Source organism: Diplotaxodon limnothrissa, linkage group LG7 (genome assembly GCF_057381915.1).
Source record: "Diplotaxodon limnothrissa isolate DT_005_m linkage group LG7, D_limnothrissa_male_GT1.1, whole genome shotgun sequence".
In the NCBI taxonomy this organism is placed as follows: domain Eukaryota; kingdom Metazoa; phylum Chordata; class Actinopteri; order Cichliformes; family Cichlidae; genus Diplotaxodon; species Diplotaxodon limnothrissa.
The window spans coordinates 50,682,873-50,704,782 of NC_140602.1; the positions used below are offsets into that span (position 1 = coordinate 50,682,873).

At 40.4% G+C, this 21,910-nt stretch overlaps 1 protein-coding gene across 1 annotated transcript in view; it reads right to left on the bottom strand.

Moving 5' to 3' along the window:
• Positions 1-21,910, bottom strand: part of ccbe1 (collagen and calcium binding EGF domains 1) — a 53,791-nt gene that overhangs the window by 19,073 nt on the left and 12,808 nt on the right. The window contains exons 3-5 of the mRNA XM_085358354.1: positions 2,385-2,437; positions 2,075-2,209; positions 1,693-1,830 (exon numbers count right to left, since the gene is read on the bottom strand). Coding sequence (XP_085214480.1) covers positions 1,693-1,830; positions 2,075-2,209; positions 2,385-2,437 — 326 coding nt within the window. The remainder of the gene's footprint in view (positions 1-1,692; positions 1,831-2,074; positions 2,210-2,384; positions 2,438-21,910) is intronic.

The window sequence follows — 21,910 nt, forward strand, 5'->3', positions numbered from 1 at the left end:
CTGTGGCATTTTGCTGTGAGACAAAACTGCACATTCCAGGGTGGCCTTTTGTTGTGGGCAGTCTGAGGTACACCTGTGCACTACTCATGATGTCAGATCAGCATCCTGATGTGGCACACCTGTGAGGTGGGATGGATTATCTCAATATAGCAGATGTGCCCACTACCACACATTTGGACTGATTTGTGACCACTGTTTGGGAGGGATGGTTATATTGTGTATCTGGAATGAATTTTAGGTCTCTACGTCCATCCCATGGGGAATGGGAGCAGTAACAAAGGTGTTGCGTTTATATTTTTGTTGAGTGTATGTGAATATAACAGTAAATACTAAATATTAAACATTATTGTGCAGCACGTAAGATCGACAGTGCACAGTGTGCTTTGAGGTAGGAGCCAAAAAGGGTGTAGTTTGTGTGTGTGAGCTCCCGTGTGTACACCTGTGAGCATGGACGCGCTTGTATAAAAAGGTTCCTTCATGTAAAGATCTGTTAGAGGGTGTGGGGGGGCCACAGCCCCGTCCTCCAGGGCATGAAGCAGGTATGGAGGAGATCAAGACTCCAGACATCCAGAGGCCCTCAGAGCACAAGAGACCAAGGAAGACCAACAGAGGGGCAGCTGCACGATATCCCAGAAAGAGCTGAGGAGAACCCCAGATGAGGGGTCACTCAGCAGCCGCGGAGCAGAAGCCAGGGGGGTTTGCAGTGCCTAGAGGCCGGGGGCACCCCACCCCCGAAGTGGCCCGAGTGAGCCCCAGGCTCCAAGCCCCGACAAGCAGCCACCAGGAGTGAGCCGGTGTGTACCTGGACGCCCACCCCCGGACACAAAGAACCACCAACGCACCGATGTTTGAGGGCGTCTGCCACTGGCAGGGGGAGTGGTGGGGAGAGATAGGCCTCCATACCTTGGAGGACCTGGGATGTCCCTAGAGAGGTGGCGTCTGATACCCAACCTGACATATAGACACAGACATACAGGCACACACAGATACAGACATCCATTCCCACCCTCATGCTCTCATATGCAATACATAAAACGATAATATCTAATCAATAAACTTGCACATACCTCACATTCCTATGGAAACAAAGCCCATAAAAAGCACACTGTAGCTCTTCTAGTTTGGTCTCGAGCCTGTGGTTGAATGGTGAAACTGTCTGGATATTATTTTCCCCCACTATATTACAAAACAGCGGGACATAAAGTGGCAGCATGATGTGTACCGCAGTTTCTCATTCTCCAGCTTTTTGCTGAACTATAGTATGCAATGGAAGATGAACACAAGGGAGGAAGTAACAAATCTTTAGCACTTTACTGCTTCATTGCAACTGAATCTGAGGCAAAATAAGAAAAAAATGTTTTTTTATCGCCTAGAACATTTGAGCTTTCTTCAAATACACCCAGCAAATCAGGAAAGATCAGGAGTCAAAGGGGCAGCAGCACGTTGAGGAGACAGAACCATTCTGACATGCACAAGGGTCGAAGATGTCTAATGACTCCCAGGTGTCTGTGTTTTGCAGTACCCCTCCTCTTCCTCCGCCTCCCTCTCTCGCTCACATACACCAATAACAAGCTGTCAGCTTCACGTCACAGTCAGAGGTGCCCTTGAATAAAGACAAAATGTCAGTCTCTTTATTCAAGGGCACGTCTGACTGTGAGGTGACCTTGGCTGAAGAGAAAATGTCAATCTCACCTCTCTCCCCCTTGGTGCATGTTTTCCCATCTTCTTCCAGGAAGTAGCCTTTCTCACACTCACACCTGTAGCTCCCCACAGAGTTAATGCAGATCTGAGAGCATGCAGTCATGTTTTTGTCTGCGCATTCATTGATGTCTGCATCATGTGGTGACAAGAGGGAGATAAAAGAAAGACAAAGTGTCACTTCGGGTCACTTAGGTTTTACTGACAAGCACAACCTCATGATAATTTAAAGAAATATATATAAAAAATATTCATCGTAAGGTATTTTGTCTTTGTACAAAAGGAGCACAGGCTTCTTTTAAATGACCGTTAAGATCAAATAATCAAACATTATTTTAAAAGATGACACTGATTAATATGTATGTGGTGTACCCACCCAGACAATAGGGCTTCTCTCGCCTTCTGTGACGCTCACGGTCATAGCGATAGCCGGGGTAACAGGTACACACCACTCTGCCGAAATGATCGGTACACTGCTGCTCACAGGGGGCGCCGGCGCATACGTCATAGTCTGGACATAAATGAAGCGCTTTGTCAGTATGAGCAAGAAAACAGAAACTGAGCATCTCAGATCCATCTACCATTAAGTTTTTATTATTACATATTATAAGACTAAAGACTGGATGGGTTTGGGAAGAATTCCCAAAATAATCAGAGAAGCACAGGAGAGATATCCAGTTTCATACCTTCAGGAATGCACTGGCCCAGAACAAACTTAAAGCCCTTGCAACACTTCTTTCTGTAAAATATCAAAGGAACATGTGCATAAGAAGACAAATTCACTACTTTAATACACAAAGGTGTATTTACATAAAATATACAGTACTGTGAGAATATACAGAAATGAGCTCCTCTTTTTCTCTTTGTATTTTGCTTCCAAGGAACCAGACTTACAATTCTTTTAAGTGATCTTGAGCAACACTTCTTCAGGTCGAAAAATGCTTTTCCGCTCATGTTCAGTCCACTCCTTGTACCCGAACATTTTCAGAGGAATGTTTTCGGTGTGTTAAGCCTAACACTGACCTATGAATAATTAAAGTATTACAAAAGGCCCCTAACATACAGGGATGAACCAATGTTTTCTCTACAGATAACAAAAATATTAACAAAGAACAACATTTAAACTGTACCTTTGGGCACTTTAGCAACCTGTCCCAAAAGATATAATTTGTCCCTTTCCTTAGCTGAATCGACAACAAATGCCAAAGATAGCACAGTCTGACGGGTATAAAATACTGTAGTACTTCAGCACCAATAAAACAATTACTTAAATGGAATGCTTATTGACCCTCTTAACACTGACCTATGAATCACTGAAACATAAAAAAGGCTCTTAACTTACAGGATGAACCAGTGTTGTTTTTACACATAACAGAAAACTTAGCAAAGAGCCAATTTCAAATTGTATCTTTGTTACTAGTCTGTTGTAAGAACACATAATTTGTTTCCATTTCTTTAGCTGATTGAATCCATGAAACTCCCAAAGATAACACAGTTTGACAGACATACAATAGTATTTTTTGCACAATCAAGTTGATTCCCGAAGAGCTATTAGCTGAAACGCTGCCATATTGTAGCATAATGTACAGTGTGGACTTAAAAAAGTGGACAACTGGAGAACAAAAGAAGATGTGGCAGGCCTTAAAAATGATCTACAGCAGATGAACAGTATCTAAAAGTCATGTCCTTAAGAAATAGGAAAAAATCCAGAAAACACATGACACAGGTCCTGAGAGACACGCCAGGTCCTTCAGTTGATCCATCTACTGTTGACTAAAGCCTCATTAGAAATGGTCTCAGTGTAAGGGTGGCTGTTGAGAACCCATTCCCCCAGGGAGATGGGGAGAAAAGGCTGAGGTATGCCAAATTACCCAAGAACTAGACTGAAAATCATCGGTAACAGGTCTGATGGAAAGATGGATCCAAGTGTAAGATTTCTGGGTCATAAATATATGGAAGACATCAGGAAAGAGGTAAAACAGTCATTTTCTATAGCCATCTGCTTGGCACTCTGTCATGTTTAGGACTGCAACAGCGATCTTGTGAATGCTGATGGAACGTGTTGACAACACTATTTAAAAGCATCTGATTGGCGACACCTTCATTTTTCAGCAAAATTATCCCAAACACACTGCCAGTGCAGTAAAAGCATACCTGGAAAAAAAACACACACAAGGAGCACTGTCAGTCATTGATTAGCCTCCTCAGAGCACAGGCCTCAGACTTATTACAGCAATGTGGGATCATCTTGACAGAGAATGAAACAAAAAGGCAGCCAACATCCAAAGGAGACATTTGAATGTCCTTTAAGAAGCTGGGAGAACTATTCCTGAAGACTGCTTAAAGAAATTAGAAGAAAGCTCGCTAAGAGACTTCAGGCTGTGTTGAAGAATGAAGGTGGTCATACCAAACACTGACTTTCAAGCTTTTAAGAAAAGTAAAAACTAAACTGTTCCAATATTTCAGGCTGTTTATATGAACGTGTTTGAAGAAATCTAAAACTAATTTTGTTATGCACGCACATGCACACATAACCACACACACACACACACACACACACACAGCTGTAGGCAGATCTCGTTGCTGTGTCTGTTTCTGCATGTTTGCTCAGGTCTAATTACACTTCTTTGAATTTCAACATAATTCAGAGGACTGTAAGTTGACTATGGTAGTTTTTTATTTTAAAAAAACATTTGTGACTCTTCAGGTTTCCACAGGAGGAAATTAACCTGCAAAAACCAGATTTGAACCCTTACCTCAAACTTAACACTTTAACTCATGCACAAGTGATTATCATACAAAAGGAACACTCACCACTCAAGAGATTCTTAATGGGGAAAGAGCAGGCCATGTGTAACGCATCTATGTATAAATTCAAATATGGTGCACTGATGTATTTTTCACTGAGTACATATGATTTGCTGGGTTGTTGAATTGAGTGCAGTGATTCTGAACATCAGAGAGAGGGGTTTTAGCACATAAATGAGGTACTGGTCAGTTCCTGAAATCAGTCAAGATGACCACCATTGTTGATCTGCATAGTATGAAACATACTGACTGAGGAACAGATCTATGCATGTACCACACACACACACACACACACACACACACACACACTGGACGCTGTCACAGAAGCGCTGATTAAGACAACTGGCAACTTCAAGAGCTGCTACTCTTATTAATCTTTCCTTGTCATATTTGTACTGTAAATCAGTTTGTAAAGCAGGTATGAAATTATTGTACAGAAAACATATACAGCAGATCTGTGCACATCTGTCTTTCAATTTATGTTGATTGCATCCCAGCATACTGAATGTTGGGAGAAGCTTGGATTTAGACACCCCGAGAGAGTAGATCTGAGGATGGCTTCCTGCGTGACCCAATATCGCATGTCGTAATAACATCCCCCTGAGGGCAGAAGGCACTTATAGCAAATAACCAGCTTAGCAAAATAACCAGGGTTAGCTGAACAATCATGAGAAAACAAACATCTATGTCCGTCTCCAAAGGATCACGAAAGAGGCAACAGCATCCCATGGAAACTGGATCCCAAGCTGTGTTCAAGTTCATTTTTACTGAGCTGCATCTTTTGTTTTATTAAATTAGCATCCAGTGAAATGCTGATTATCTCTATCATTTTATACCTCGCCGTACTGTCTCTCATTATATTATTAAATAAACATGTGTAATTGCACTGGTATTTGGTTTCCTTGCTGATAAAAAAGCACTTTAAACACAACTAAGTATTATCTGACATTTTCCATTTTTACAAATTGGCTAAATGTAAATTACTGATTTATTATGACACCACTTGGTTAAACATTTGTATTTTGACATGTGTGGACACAAAAACTAAGAGATAAAGGGTGATGGTAAAGACATGACCTGTCTAAAAGTTAAAACAACATGCTTTGTAAAGACATGGGATGATAGATGCTTGGGTTTAAGGTTGGTGCACTAAGGCTATAAAATACCCTCAAACTATCCACATGATTTATTTCCTGATTGTGAAAAATCTGCCACAACTCCTTAATGGAAGTCCTCAGAGATAAATGGATAATACATGACAACAAAAAATGTACATGCCATATAGTGAAGTACATGCTCAAAAACGAATGCACTGTGTTGATATTACTGCTCATTTCTGTCAAATTCCTACATTGTGTAGTGGTTAGGGTTGTAGCTAGTGTTTGTAGTCTACACAAGTGTAACACTGAAGCGCTGAAGTGCTGGGATTAAGTGTGATGACGGATACCTTAACTGTTATAAATGCAGCATGTACCAAGACAACTCCTGATTCACCAAAAACTATTTAGCAATTTACCTCTGCTCCTCTAACACTGTTTAATAGCAGAAAATGCTCTTATCCTAATCACGCTCCACACTTGGGGAGAGTCAGGGATCATGACATGAATGCTTCTTTGCTCTCTTACCAACAACAACTATTAAGGAGTTTGTGCACGGCCACTTAACCACAAAGCACTTTATGATTCAGCACACAAAACAAAACCCCGCCGAGTTTTGACGCACAGAGCCTTGGCACTTTTCGCAACAACAGCTTCTCTCCCCTGCAAGCCTGCCGTTCGCTCATGTGCTTCATGCAAATCGGCAAACAAATTTGAAACACATGTGGATTTCATTCATATTCATGAGTGAAAGAACAAGGGAGAAAGATTTCCCAGGTGCATTCATGCCACTTTTCTACAAGAATATCAGGGAGTCACAGGCCTGCACACGCACAATGCCCGCATGTTGTGACTGACACTTGATTTCACACACACTAGACTGTGAAAACCTGCACTTATTCAGAGTGATCAGGACAACACACAGCCTGTTTGTTTTGTCACCTGTGCCTTTTTCTTCACCACAAGGTTATTTAAATGTGCTAGTAATGCATATCGTCTTACAGGGGGGCCCCTGAAATCTAGACATAAACTAGTCTGACCTCAGTTACCCGAGGTGAACCATAAGCACTCTAATTACCTTATAAACAGAAGCCCTTACCTGAACCAACACGGTGCACCCAGCTTGGCCTGGCAGTGCCTTGTGACACACTAATTCACCACAGCACACAGAAGCATCAACGTCAACATTTGGATACAGCAAGAAGTTCGAAAAATAAATCGATCATCGCTTTACAAAAAAGGAAAAATAGCAAACTGAATGGTAACACACTCACACACAAACACACAGCTGTGAGACAACACATGCACTCTGCTCCATGGAGGCTTATTTGTCTAACATTGCTGCCAGTGATTCTGCATTCCTCACAAGAGAAGAGGTTTCTTAAAGTGAAGAGGATGCAGCTTCTGTACTCAGATTAGCCTGATCGTGCTAAAAAGAGTGGGACATAAACGAAACCACCGTTATGACCATATAATGACTACCAGGATTTTCTGTTTTTCTTGGACTTGTGTTTATATTAATTAAAGTCTCGGTAGCTTGAAGAGACAAAACAAACAAACTGAAGACACTGATGACATTTTCAATAGTGGAGCTTGTTGAGTATTGCAGCATCGACAGCGATCAACTCGAAGGAAAATGACGACGGAGGCAAAAATGTCCTTAATATTTTGGGAACTTTATTCCTCATTAACACGCGGCAAAAGTTTTCTCATGGGTGCCATTTTCGTTGTGGTATACTTTTTTTTTTTCTTAGGGGCGTGATGACGCAGCATCCGTGCTCTTACAATGAAACAGTGCCTCCTTGTGGTGGCAACTAAAATACTGTCTCTGTTAAACCACAGTAACCATAATGCAGTTAAACACTGTACAACATGAGTACACACAATGAATATCTTAACACCCCCTCTTGTACTCAGGTTGCTGGAATCAAAGAAAAGTTGTACAATAAACGATAAACAGTTGTACAATCTCTACCACACTTCCTTTTTTCTTTTTCTCTCCTTTTTTCTTTTAAGCACCAAACATAACGTTAGCAAACTTAGCAAGTTTTAGCTTAGAAACAGGTTTGGTCATAACATCTGCAACCATTTCTTCAGTGGTGCAATATAACAGACACATTTTCTCTTCATTTACAATGGACCTTACAAAATGATATTTAATGTCCACATGTTTGCACCTCTGTCGGCTCACAGGGTTTTTAGCCAGGGCAATTGTTCCCTGGTTGTCCTCGTACACTATTGTTTGAGTGTAGCTGTAGTCATCTATACCTTTCAAAAGCTGTTCTAAATATATACACTCTTGCATTGTGGAAGCCAAAGCCATATACTCTGCTTCACAGGTAGAGAGCGCCACAGTGGGCTGTTTCTTGGTCTTCCATGAAACTAAAGAACTGTTGTTACATAGACGTACACAGTAACCAGTAGTGCTGCGTCTGTCGGCAGTGTCACCTGCCCAGTCAGCATCACTGTAGGCCACTAGACCCAAATTTTCATCTGTGTTTCTTCTAAAACACAACTTCTTATCTTTGGACCCTTTGAGATATCTCAACACATGTTTCACAGTTCCCCACTGTTCTTCTGTAGGCTCATGGAAATGTTGCGATAACTTGCTTACCACAAAACTCAGGTCAGGACGGGTACCTGATGCAAGGTATATAAGACTGCCTACAGCCTCTCTATACATCCTCACATCTCTTATCTTAGTAGCACCTTCTGTGTAACACAACTTCTGATCACAGGGAGTTCCTCTGGGTTTACAGTTCTGCATGTTAAACCTCATCAGTATCTTGTTGACATAGGTTTCTTGTGACATTGTTACACATCCATCAGACTGAGTGAAATCAATACCCAGAAAATGCTTAAGTCTGCCCAAGTCTTTCATCTTAAATTTGACTGAAAGCATTTCTTTCGCATCCTTCATTACCTTTTCATTGCCAGCAGCAATTATCAGGTCGTCCACCCAGATGATCATAATCACCTTACCATCTTTTGTCTCTTTGGTATAAACACAGTGGTCTGCTGGGTTTTGCCTGAAACTGTTCGCCGTTAGGTATTCATGCAAGATCCTATTCCAGTTACGACCAGATTGTTTTAACCCATACAAGGATTTTTGTAATCTACAGACTAGCCCTTCTCCCTCTTCATAACCTTCTGGCTGATCAATGTAGATTTCATAATCAATGGGAGCGTGTAAATATGCTGTCTTCACATCCATTTGATGGAGTAACAGGCTCTCCTGCGCTGCTTTCTGTAACAAAACTCTTATGCTGGTTAAGTTGGCTGTTGGTGAGAATGTCTCTCCATAATCTATCCCCAACTGTTGGCTGTAACCTTTGGCTACGAACCTTGCCTTGTATCGGTCGTTTCCCTCAATGTCACTCTTAACGGAATAAACCCACTTCCCCCCCACTGTTTTCTTTCCCTTTGGCAAAGTGGTTAGGGTAAAAGTGTCATTTTCCCGTAACGAGTGAATTTCTTCATCCATGGCTTTGATCCAGTTCTTTGAGTTAGCTGATTCTATGGCTTCCTTAAATGTGTTTGGGACACCACACACTGCCCTGTAGCAGTAGTCTATGGTAGTGTGGATCTCATCGCCGCCACTGTTGGCAGCTACAAAGTCATTTAAATGTCCCGGTTTTCTTCTCTCCCTAAGAGGATACCTTTTGTTGACAAATCCATCACTTGTCACATTTGTCTCTTTTCGTTCACGCTCATCAGGTATACCACTTTGTGGACTTGTGTCTGTCACAATAGGTTCTGGAACCTCATTGTCCTTGTCACCTTTCTCTGAAGGTCTGTTAGCCATAGGCTGTCTTACTCTGCTACAGTCATCATTTAGTTCTCCCTCATCTGTCTGTGTTTGTCTTTCTACATTTACTTTGCTCACAAACTTAACAAGTCTATGTTTCTGAACTTTCTCAGTTTCAGGGTGGTAAACTAAGTAGGCGGGACTGTTCTTATCATAACCTACAAAGAAACCTTGGTCACATTTTGAATCAAGTTTCCCCTTGTCCTGTTTGTATGCATAGCACACAGACCCAAATTTCTGCATTTTTGACAAGTCTGGCTTTTTACCTGTCAGCATTTGGTAGGGTGTTTTCCCTGTTCGCTTACTAAAGCATCTGTTCCGTGTTACAGCAGCAGTTTGAATGGCATAGTTCCATAGGCATTTCGGTAGCTGACTCTCAATTAGCATGCACTTGCCCATCTCGAAAAGAGTACGCCACCCCCTCTCGGCTGTACCGTTCTGATGGGGTGAGTACGGGGCTGATGTCTCATGCTTAATGCCATTTTTCCTTAACAGGGTTTGGAAATCTCTGCATGTGAACTCTGTCCCATTGTCTGATCTAATGCATTTTACGTTGCCATATGGTGCAACATCCGCTAGAAATTTCTCTGCTGCCTGCACTGTATCAGTTTTCGTCTTCAGGAAATATACAAACACTGAGTTTGAATAATCATCAGTGAATGACTGCACATATTTGTACCCATCAATAGATTCAGTGGCTATCGGACCTGCTAAATCTGTGTGTACCATTTGTAAAGGAGCCTTTGCTCTTGTATCCGGATCTCTGTTTCGGGTTTGTGCAAACTTTCCCTGGATACACACTTCACATTCCTTTTCAGGTCTATCGGTTCTCCCCTTAATCTGCATACCGTTAACCACACCTTGCAATCTTACTACATCTTCATAGTTGCAATGACCTAATATCTCATGCCATGCCTGTATGTCATGACAGGTGTTACACTTATCATTACCCTCAACTTCAGTCTGCAAATAGTACAACTTGCCATACACATGAATGTTAAAGTTAGTACCGTCTTTGTGGGTCAACGTGTCCTGCCCTTGTTTAAAGGTGACTGTTGCTCCTAATGCAGTGGCTGACTTTACAGAGAATATGTTCTGGGGGTATGATGGAATAAACAGCGCATCTTTCAGCGTTGCTTTGCGTCGCTGGCCTGTATTGTCAATCAGGAACACCTCTGCGTCCCCCCTCTGTTGGGCGACGCCTCTGCACTGGGTACCGTCTGCCAGTTCTACGCTGTGTGACTCCGGTCTGAACGCGTCGTCGAAGCTCTTGAACTTGGCGATGCTGTTAATGATGTGTGAGGTAGCCCCAGTGTCCACCAACAGGCCTTTCTCCTCAATGCTGTACGCTGACTGCTGGACTTTGATGTCTACGCCCTTAATCCCTAAGGCATAATCTGGCGTTTCTGCTTTGGATCCGTTGCCGCTCTCATCTGCGACCTTCCGCGCGCCATCTTGTTTGTCTTTATGTCTACATGTGGTATCACTGTGTGTGCTGCTTTTGCAATGACTGCACCACGTCCTCCGTCTGCACACTTTTGCTCGGTGGCCTTTTAGTCCACACTTGAAACACACAATGTCCACATCGCTCTTGTATCTGCATTGTGCGCTGGATCTCGTGTGCTCACGCCCGGTTCTTCCTCCTGTTTTCATTACGTTGTCGCTACACTCGGATGCGCTTGACTTTTCAGTGTCTTCGAAACTCCGTAGCTTTGTTTTGAACTCAGCAAATGTCATATCGTCTTTATCGTGAGTAACGTGTATTGCAAATGGCTTAAAACTTTCAGGTAGACCTTTTAAAACCATAGCAATCAATAATCCATCACCTAAAGTCTCACCCGCATTGCGCAGTGCTGTAATGGCGGCCTCTGCTCTGATGACATAGTCTGTGACAGTCTCTTCCCTCTTTTTCTGAAGCGATGATAGCGTGGTGTACAGGTTGATGATTCGGGGCTTCCCCTTTCCAGCGTAGTAGTCCCTCAATATTTCTAATGCTCTTCTCCCATTATCAGGGGCATCTCTCATAATCAGTGAGAGGCTTTTATCGTCCAAAAATTGGATTAACTCAGCGTAAGCGTCAGCGTTCTTCTTACCGTCTGCTGCTACTTCAGCCTCACTGTTCGGTTCCTTCAGAACAGTGGCTTTTAATCCCAACAAGTGCAAATATCCTAGCACCTTAGTTTCCCAAAGTTCATATCTGGTCTCATCTCCGTCAAACATGAGTCGAGGCAGCCTGCTTGCTCCTCGTTGATCCATGTTGCTATTTAGCCGTTAGCCCGCTATCCGTTGTGGCTCCGGATCTTCATGAGAAAAAACTCTTCTTCGAGTCGGCCCTGGGCCCATAACCTGTTGAGTATTGCAGCATCGACAGCGATCAACTCGAAGGAAAATGACGACGGAGGCAAAAATGTCCTTAATATTTTGGGAACTTTATTCCTCATTAACACGCGGCAAAACTTTTCTCATGGGTGCCATTTTCGTTGTGGTATACTTTTTTTTTCTTAGGGGCGTGATGACGCAGCATCCGTGCTCTTACAATGAAACAGTGCCTCCTTGTGGTGGCAACTAAAATACTGTCTCTGTTAAACCACAGTAACCATAATGCAGTTAAACACTGTACAACATGAGTACACACAATGAATATCTTAACAGAGCTTTTACAAATGACTCATAAATAAATAAAAGGATGGCTACAATCATAAAAACAAAAGAACACGCTAACAGAAACATATCATTAATATACAAATGCATATAACCATCCACAACAAAACTTATTTCATCATCTACCCCATTTGACGGACTTCTGATGCAGCTATGGTTTGTTCTATGAGGTTCTTCCTAATTAGTTTAGATTTTTAGGCAAAGCTTCAGAGTAGAATAAAAATATTATGACTGTGGATGTGGGTTGTGAGTCTGATTGTGAGTAAGGTTACCTTACACCCTGACCTTCCAGAGACTCTCTGTACTTTGAAAACATTTGGTGATAAAACACCGATCTACAGTTTCTACATTAGAAACTAAAATGATCTAAAAAAAGGCAGAATTTCAGGTCTGAACTCAACACGAAACACAAAACAAAACAGACTTTATTGATTGTTTATATTTCCACTCTTTTCAGATCTTTCACACATTGACCAGTTGAATATGTATATATTATTTACACGTGTAATTTGACATCTGTGAAGGTAGTGTACATAGGTAAGGTAAACTACATAGGTTAGTGTAATTTGTTCATCGATGTTGTGTTTTCATGTATTTCTATTTGTTATTTGACCTGCCCAGGGACTGTTAAATTAAGTTAAATCTGGTACAATGCATCGTTTTCCTTAGGAGATTAATGTTTTTTGTATATGGTCCCAGACAACTAAAGAGGGAAAATTAAATGGAGTGAACGTGAGTGGCTGCCAAAGAATAGCTGATATGCTGGTTATTCTGACAATAACTTTCCCCAGCCCGCTGAGTCCGTATCTGATGATCAGTCTCAAAGGCCTCTGATAATTTGCCACGCTAACTGAACCTTCAGACTATTTATTCTCTCTGGATCGCAGACATTTTTCCATTTTTTCTCCTTTTACCTCACTCTTTGGCACTTTGGCACAGTCCTTTCAATTTCTAGTTTCTTTGAATTCTCTTCACTTTTTACTTGTTTCATTGCACCACATCACCGCCATCAGCACCGTCTATTCGCCTCACAGTCTGCATGAACGTGCTATGTGTCGTGAGATGCTAGTGTAAATACAACAGGACCTCCTGTTTATACTGCAATTAATCTGGTGTGAGCTTTAGTCAACTGATTGTTGTGGAAAACCTGCAACACAGGACTTTGCGTGGTTGCACAAAACTAGGGCTGAACGATTATGGAAAATAATCTAATTGCGATTTTTTGCCCCAATATTGCGATTGCGATGCGATATGCGATTATTTTTTAAGGTATTTGTCTTCTGTATTATTAAACAAAGACAAGCAATACATCATATAGTATGGCCAATACTATATTACATTAATTTTAAACTGTTCTTTCCTGGAAGACAGACCTCTGTTATGATGACATGAGGTGATGCATGAATTGATGACTGACATTTTTATTTAACTTCTTCAATCACAACAGTATATTTGAACATACACAATAGTTTATTTTTAGCTTACAAACATCTGAGCATAAAGTGCTGACAAGGAACCCTGGTGTAAACATTAAAATGAAAGTCAGTACAATGTGCAGATTGCAGAAATATACATTAAAAAAATCAGTGGCTTTACCACACTCAGTTTTTCGACATCTGTGAACTACTAGACAGTCATTCAATTAAAAAATAATATTAAATAAATAAAACTAATAAATAAAAAATACACACATCTTACTGATCTCTGCAGTCAGTAACATTACACATAAAGTGCAAACATAATAGCAATTGTATAAACACACACACAAACACGCCTTTAAAGTTTAAAGGCGTGAAATTGGACGGTCTAGCCTTCTGATTAGCTAATCAGAAGGCTAGTTCTGATTAGCGTCACCGCTGTCTCGGTGGAGTTTAATAAACTCGTCCGTCTGCTTCTTGCTATCTAAAATATAACCAGACACTGGTGTAAATTCTCGACTGTCTCATACTTCTGTTTAATAAGTTTTCTGTTTGACGTTTAGTCAGCTGTGTGAAAACCAAGGAGGAACCCACCCGGGGGATTAATAAAGTTTTATTTTATCTAATCTAATAACTTTAATCTCAGCCAAACCGATTTACTCACGAACAAACAAAACACTGAAAAAAGCCCAACAATAACATTTTTAGGTTGTCTAAGTGACTTATATATCACGTTTAACCCGAGCAGCGAAACTCCGCGGTGATCTGAAAATGATGTGCCGGGAGTTGTGCCGTTCTCGGCCGCATCAGTAACCCTCGAGCTCCCGGCTAGCTGTTGAGCTGGTGGGTAGCAGACGCCTCTGAAAACGTCGAAGCACTTTTGCAAATATGGGATATCTTGATAAACCGAGCAGATATTTGATGTTTACACAACTACTTTCTCGCCTGAAAATATGTTAAAAGTTTATTTTGTGACCCAGAAAGATTAGTATGAGTAATTTTAAAACTTAGTAGCGGCCGCCATTGCTGGAAACTGGAGTTTGGCTGGGCCGCGCTATGAATTCTGGGATATGGTAGTAATTTGGACAGCCTTCGGCGCGTCGCTGTGACGTAATCGGTCTACAAATGCGGCCTCAGGAGGATGCAGCCCATGAATTGTATAATATAATCGCAGTATAATCGCAGCCTTTGCGGTTAGAAAATTGCACTTGATCATGTCGCGATATTATCGCAAATGCGATATATCGTTCAGCCCTACACAAAACCATCTGTTAAATCAGACGTTTCCTCATCAACAGTACCTCTGCCCAAATTCTTTTTCAGTCTTTCAGTCTCATGTTTGAACCGCAAGAGCTTCCTCTTGCAGTTCTTTCAGAAATATTCTCCTGCAGCCGCCAGTTTCTAATCTAGATCCCAAACACAGACCTCTGAAATGTTCACAAAGCAACTGTTCTGCAGACATATTACATGCTTAGTATTCCATGCCGTTCATTAACAGCTCACTTTCACCTTTACTGCAGGATCCTCTGCTGTTTAGCAGAATTTTCAAGCTCTAGCCGATATCATCACTCCCTCACTCAGCTATCAGATGCTTTAAAAATAAGCTATAATAAGAAGTTTCCAGTGAGCACTAATTTAACAGTAAGTGTAGGGGTTGTTGAAGTGTTCTGCAAAGACACCAAACTGAGGAACTTGTCCAAGTGTTTAACCCTTATCTTGAAGAAAACCAGACTTGAGTGAATGATTGTGACATGACAAGAGTAATAATTCTCACAAATTAGCAGTCAGAGGTAGTGACATGAATGTTATGAATGACATCTTTTGTTAATATTAATGTTACTGAGGTAAACTCTAAGAAATGTGTGAGGGTCAGAACTGGAGCAGTAATGGGTCACATTTCTTTGGATCAAGCTGACAGTACTTGAGCTTTGTTATGTGCATTTATGAGCAAACTCTTGGTATAAATATCTGTCCTTCGAGGAAGGAAACAGAGGACAAGGGGATAGAGTCCTCTTTAAGCCAGAAACATTCAATGTGTGTGCTCAGATGTTCGACCTTTACACTCGAGCTTCATTTTTATGGCAAAGGTTTAGCTTAGCAGCTGTTTGGGCTCTTGTGTGCTGCAGACACTTCCTGGATGTTATATCACGATTCAGTGTGTTTTTCATTTAAGTTTCGCAGAACAGTTAGAAGAAAGAGAGATGGCATATACGTAGGTCCTGAAAAACTCTTGCGGATGTTTTCCATATTTGTATATTGCTGGGAAGGTTGGAGCATTTTATTATGTCTAGGATTCTCTGGAATCTCTGTGTATCTAGCTTTCTCCAAATATTTTAACGAAAACAGCCACTCCCTTCAAAATATTCCAAAAAAATTCCCTCCCATTGATGAAGAAACAAGGAAAAAAACAACAGTAATACCAGATATTGCCTCAAAATGAAGTGAAACCTCAGGTCAACCGAGGCCTGCTCCCTTCATGTAGTCATCACAGATTATAGTTACAAATGCAGACAAATTCAGCCACGCAGACACAGGCGCACAGATAAAGACATAAGACTCTCTCTGCAGCTTCAGGGACATCACGGTGTAATATAAACCAGTTTTTTAAGGCCTCCTGGTTTGGACGTGTGTTTCTGAGCTTCATTTAGATTGTCATTTAGAAATAAAACTCCGGCATGTCACAATGTGTCTTATTTCTGCAAACATGCAATAGTTGTCAAGACAAACAGTGGCTAAGGTTCAGCCAACGCGTTACAGCCAGACAAAACTAAAGAACATTAAGAGAGACAGTTCCGTCTGCCAGTGCTGTATCCAAAAAAGGGGGGAAAATTCTCCCTGATGAAAATGATTTCACAGGAACACATAAAAAACAAACTACGGAGTGCATCTTCCAAATGCCTGGATACCTTTGTGTTTTCCAAACCTCCCACTGAGAAAACAAAAGACTCTTGGAAAGGTCATTCTTTCTGCTAAAAATAATACACTCAGAATGAAATAATCAGATGGTTGCAGACCATAATTTTCTCTGTAGCAGCGAGCAGGGGATCTTAACATTCTTTCTTTGCGTCTGTTGCTCTTACTTCAGCTTCAGCTATCTCCAATTATTATCACTTATTATAATGTAATTAAAGGCAACTGTTTGGAAACACCATAAAAGGTAACTGAGCTTGGAAAATGTGTTTTTCCACTAGCTGATATATGTCTGGTAGAAGGAGGTTATTACCAACAGCAGTTGGAGCATGATAACCTCTAAACCCACTGTGTAGTCTAAGTTGACATTGCATAGACTGTGGCATCCAAGAACAACTCAGCTGTTCAAGGTTACAAGAAAAATAAATTAACCATGTCTGGACTATACTAGGGTGACAGATGTGCAGAAAATTATTGGCCACTGCACTGTTTTCTGCTGACACACCTATAGCCTAACAAAAGAGTTCACTTTAAAATTTCCCTAACAATTCGGGTTTAAAGATTCACCTGGAAGAGCAGGTATCAGGGCAATGCAAAAGAGCATCCGAACAGACGCCCAGACACTCAGCCTTGGCTTTTCATCAAATTATGTGTTTTGGCTAAAACCTTTTTTATAACAATGTGGCACACAATCAACCCTCTGGAATCAGTCGCACAGATCTGGTACACAGCTAAGGTCTCTCTGGATTGGATTTGTGCAAATGTATTGCTCAATTTCATGGCACTTATTTCAAACAGCTTAATTTTTGCCCTTTTGTTTTCATATGCTCTCTTGTGACACGCTGGTAACAGAGAGGCTTAGTAAATGAAGGAAAAATGCGAAAATCTGCTTCCAGAGCTCTGTGTAGCAGCAGAATATGTTGCTTTTAATTACATGAAAGTGTTTCATTGTGGTTAGAGGAAACTTTCAACATTTTGACAAGTGCACTTATTTATCTATGTGCGAATAAATGAAGAGTGAGACATCTTTGAAGTCTGTACGAACATGAAGCTATAGCCAGCAGCCTCTTAGTTTTCACTGACTGGAAACATGTAAAAAAAAACTTGTTTGACATGTTTAATTAGCAAAAATACAAGAGAGAAAAAGCCCCCAGTCACACACAGCCAGGCTGTTCTCCCCTATTTCCAAACAGATTTTAAACCGAGTAAGCTAATGGCCCCCTGGCTCCAACTTCATTTAGTGCATCTGTTAGAGTAGTACTGATCTTCTTATCTCACTGTCTGCTACAAAGCAAACACGCATGTTTCTTAAACATTAGAATAACATTAAAACAATTCATTGTATTCTTCTCCTCTGTAAGAGTCTCTTTTAGTAAGTGCATAACATCCTGAATTGACAAACAATAAACAAGTGCTCTGCCTGTCATGCAGCCATACTAGGAATAAGATACAGCTGTTCATTGACTGCTTTTGTTTGGCTGTAAAGGTTCACTTGAAATAAGAACTTCTCTCTGTGGATCTATCTGCTGTCAACAGTTATAGCGACTACGTACAGTCATCCCGCTGTGCTGGCATCTGCAAAATAATCCAACATCTTTTTTTTTGAACAAGACTCACGCAACAAAACACTAAGCTCAGCTAAGCCACCAGCTGGCTGTAACAGAGTCAGCCCAAGCTCTTTACTCTCTCTGTAGCTTTTCCAAAGCGGTGTCTTTCTCTCAGACAAATTAAACTGAACTGTGATCACATCTTAAAAATGTTTAAATAATTCAAAACACAACACGATGAAATCGAGCTGAGAAACATTTCAATTACATGAGCTAGTAAAAGTGACACCTCAGGAAATTATAGCGAGCGTGGCTATCTGCGGCCTGTTACAGTAAACCTGATTGCACCTCCATGTGTTTCTAACTCAAACCATTCTGATGGACAGAGGCCAGGTATTACGAATCCCCTTCAAACACAGATATTTCTGTGGAAGCATGCAACTTTCACTTCAGGGAAATGCTAAAAGAATCTTGCGGGGAATGATAGTCATTTAATTCCTATGTTATTATTCACAGATTTAACAGCTCATTACTTTAACTGTGAGGAAAAATCTGCTGAAAAACAAACTCTGCACTGCAAAAAAGCCATTCTACGTAAATGATGCCATAACAAGATGAAAAACTTATCTAAAGAAAAAACTGTTTTAAAGAACTAAGCTCCTGAAAGGTCAACCGATATCAAAATGTGTCTGAATTTTTGCTTTTGAATGCTAATATAGTTGGATAAAAATGGTGATGTATAAAGCAGATTTTCTCTGTCTCTCTCAGTAATACTGCAGAACCTTCACCTCATACAAAAAAACAACAACAAACTATTAATAGAAATACAAATACATTCCTCTAAACTCAAAAGGGTAGAATGGATCTTTCAGATGATAAGTACCGAATTGCTGTATGAGTTTGGCTAATAAATAAATGCTGAATTCCAGCACATATTTACATGTATTTACAGTCATGCTTCTAGTGTAGCTCTAATAAACTTTGGTTTACACTGAAAAACACAATTACTCTGTATAGTTCCATGAAATGTTGTACCACTGCCGGGTTATGCTTCCAAATGATGCTAATGTGCTGAAGTCAATTCAATTGGACCGCACTCGAAAGATAGTTTGCAGTGAGTAGGACTGAGTGAACGTAAACAACAGTGTCCGCAAATGATGATGAAAGATGTTTGTGGTGCTAGGAAACTAGATGTTTTACTAAAATCGAAACCCAGTAAAAAATTACCAGAAAAAAAGATCAAACGTGAAAACATAACTTGACTCTGAAGCAACATCGTCTTCCCTGTAATGCTAACTCTGCACAGTGTGCTGCAGATAGGGCTGATAAACATGTAAACATAGTGCAGAAGCTGCTCTGATAAACAAACTGTGTGTTGACGCCACCATTAAATTACTCCGGCGTCGGTTTTAGAATGACGTTCTTCAAAAATGAATACAATACACATCTAAATCAATGGATCTGTGACTGATTATATGAAGCCAGAGCAATATATCACATGGTTCTACATAACTACTAAACATCATGACATTAGCAACATTAGCAATTACTTCAAAAAACTGTTATACCTAAATTATTTAATTATTATTTATTTAATTTGTTTTGCTTTTTAACAACTGTAATACGGTTTTTGGGTGTCTTGCGTTTTTTGCCACGTGCTCTTATACAAACACAGGACTACAAGCGTTTGCCCTGGAACAACTTGTACTATTGCCCGTTTTCAAAAACTCCCGAAAAAAGTTAGGGGGAAGTGGGACTATCCAAACTTGTCTTTTCTCCCAGGGTGCTGCCTCGATAGTGCAGCCAGAAAGCACGAAAAGAATTACTACTGTACCTGTGCTAGTCTCATATCACTGGAAAACACACTCAGTCATCACGCAAACGTTGTTCTAGGGAGCGATCAACGTTGAAAATCGTGCCTGGTCCAACTTCCTCAGATGTTTCTTCTCATGTGCTCCTCAGCCACAGCGCTGCAGTGTGAAAACAGCTACTGACTATTACGTGTAGGTGTTAAGTAGTTACTGTATTTTTTTCTGCTTTCAGCATATGTTCATGACAAGAAAAGAGTAATCAAATGGAGATGTGAGGAATGTGAGGTTAGCCCGCTCGAGGCTTTCTGGTGTTTGTGTTATTTTTATGTTGCAGTGAAACTGAATTTTCCTTCCAGCGACTGCACATAGAAATTAGCCAACAATGGCTTACTCATGTTCTGATTATTGCTGGGCGCTGCGTGTAAATGTGCAAATAAAATGCACATTTATGGGGAGAAGAAGGTAAGATGAGGACAACGATAAAGGACAGCAAATTTAGGCAGGCTGGTATTATGTAGCTCCAAAACTAGTGTAATAAAGTCTGCAGAAAGGGACTGAGCCACTGACGGCGGCGGCAGTGATGATTATCGTTAAAATAAATGACATCTGACTTACAAATATTGAAATTCAGTAACAAATGAAAAAAATTCTCAACGGAAGGGGAAACATCTGTCGAAAACCACAAAACCTGAGGTCCCTCTTCCAAAATGTGTTATTAACATCGCGCGTTGCAGCTGTTTACAATTTAAAATGACTGGTATGGATGTGTGTTTTTACTGAGGTGGTGTCGAGCTGCTGTCCTTCAGGACTGACAAATTAGTTGCATATTATTTCCACTAATGGCAGAAGAAATTGCAGCTTCAAGTGGTCTAACGACAAATAACAAATGATCAAAAAGGACATCAAGGTGAAACATTCAAACTACTTTAATTATGTGATGAGCTTGTCAAGAAGTTCCTGTTTCACTGTAATAGGTATACAAACATCGTTTTAATGTATAGTGTGCTACAGTGTAATTTTTATAAACAACATCAGGGTATTTTAAAATAACATACTGAGTAAAACTCGAGCCAAGAAATGGGGCAGAAAAGCCACAGCATGAGGTGTACTTATCACCACATCCCTTAACCAAAGCAAAACCACAGTGTGACCAAAGCGTGACCACACTTCGGTTCTCTGCGGAATGAGCCAGATGCACGAATGAGCATCAGCCAAGAGAAACAAGAGCAGGCTTTAAAGAAACCAAAATGTCGAGCAAAAAATGGCTGATACGTGTTTTAGAGGAGGAAAAAAGTGCCTGTGATTTGCAAAATTAGGCTGAATGTGAAAACAGACCACACACAAAAGTCTTAAAGATCAGCTGACAGGTCATTACATGTAGAATGGATTATCATTTAGAAAAAACCCGTGCAAAATGCATTCTTTAACACCTGATTTATTCAAGCAAGAAAAAGGGAGATATTCAAAAAGATAATCAGCCAGTACATAAGAAATACTGATGAGAGCAATCAAATTTAAGTGTCCTCCATATGCTTTGACACGCTCTCCAATAACTGCTATAGTGTTTAAGTCTTTAAAAGAAGTGAAAATGCTCCACATGCTGTTGTTGAACTATTCAGCAAAATAAAATAAAAATAAAAAGTCTACAGGCTTAAGGACACATTTTAAATTATTTGAACTTTCGGGTGAGGCATGTTTTGTGTTACAGTTTTCTTTCAAATGGAAACAGATGGTAAAATGCATGTAAGGAACCAAATCAAATTACAATCTGTCCAGTAATGCTGTAAATGTTGAAATAAGTCTGATCAGAATCGGGAAAGCATGTTTCTAATTATTCAAAGAAAGAAAATGAGAGAACAAAGGCAATGAACTAATAAAGGGAGCCTCCTAATTCCAAGTGTATTTAAAGATCATGTGTCATGAATGCTGATTTGAACCTTTAGCACATGACATTTTTTATATCAACAGCAACTGAATCAACACATAATCTATAATACTGATATAACAGTTTGGTGTTATGTGCTGAAGACAAAGGAGAGGAGAAAGGATGTTTGTTATTGCTGGTGCTTTACATCTGTCACTAAAGAATGCTCCTTAACACTAACATGTCCTCCCCTGCAATCACTATGATAACTTACACATGACTGTATCT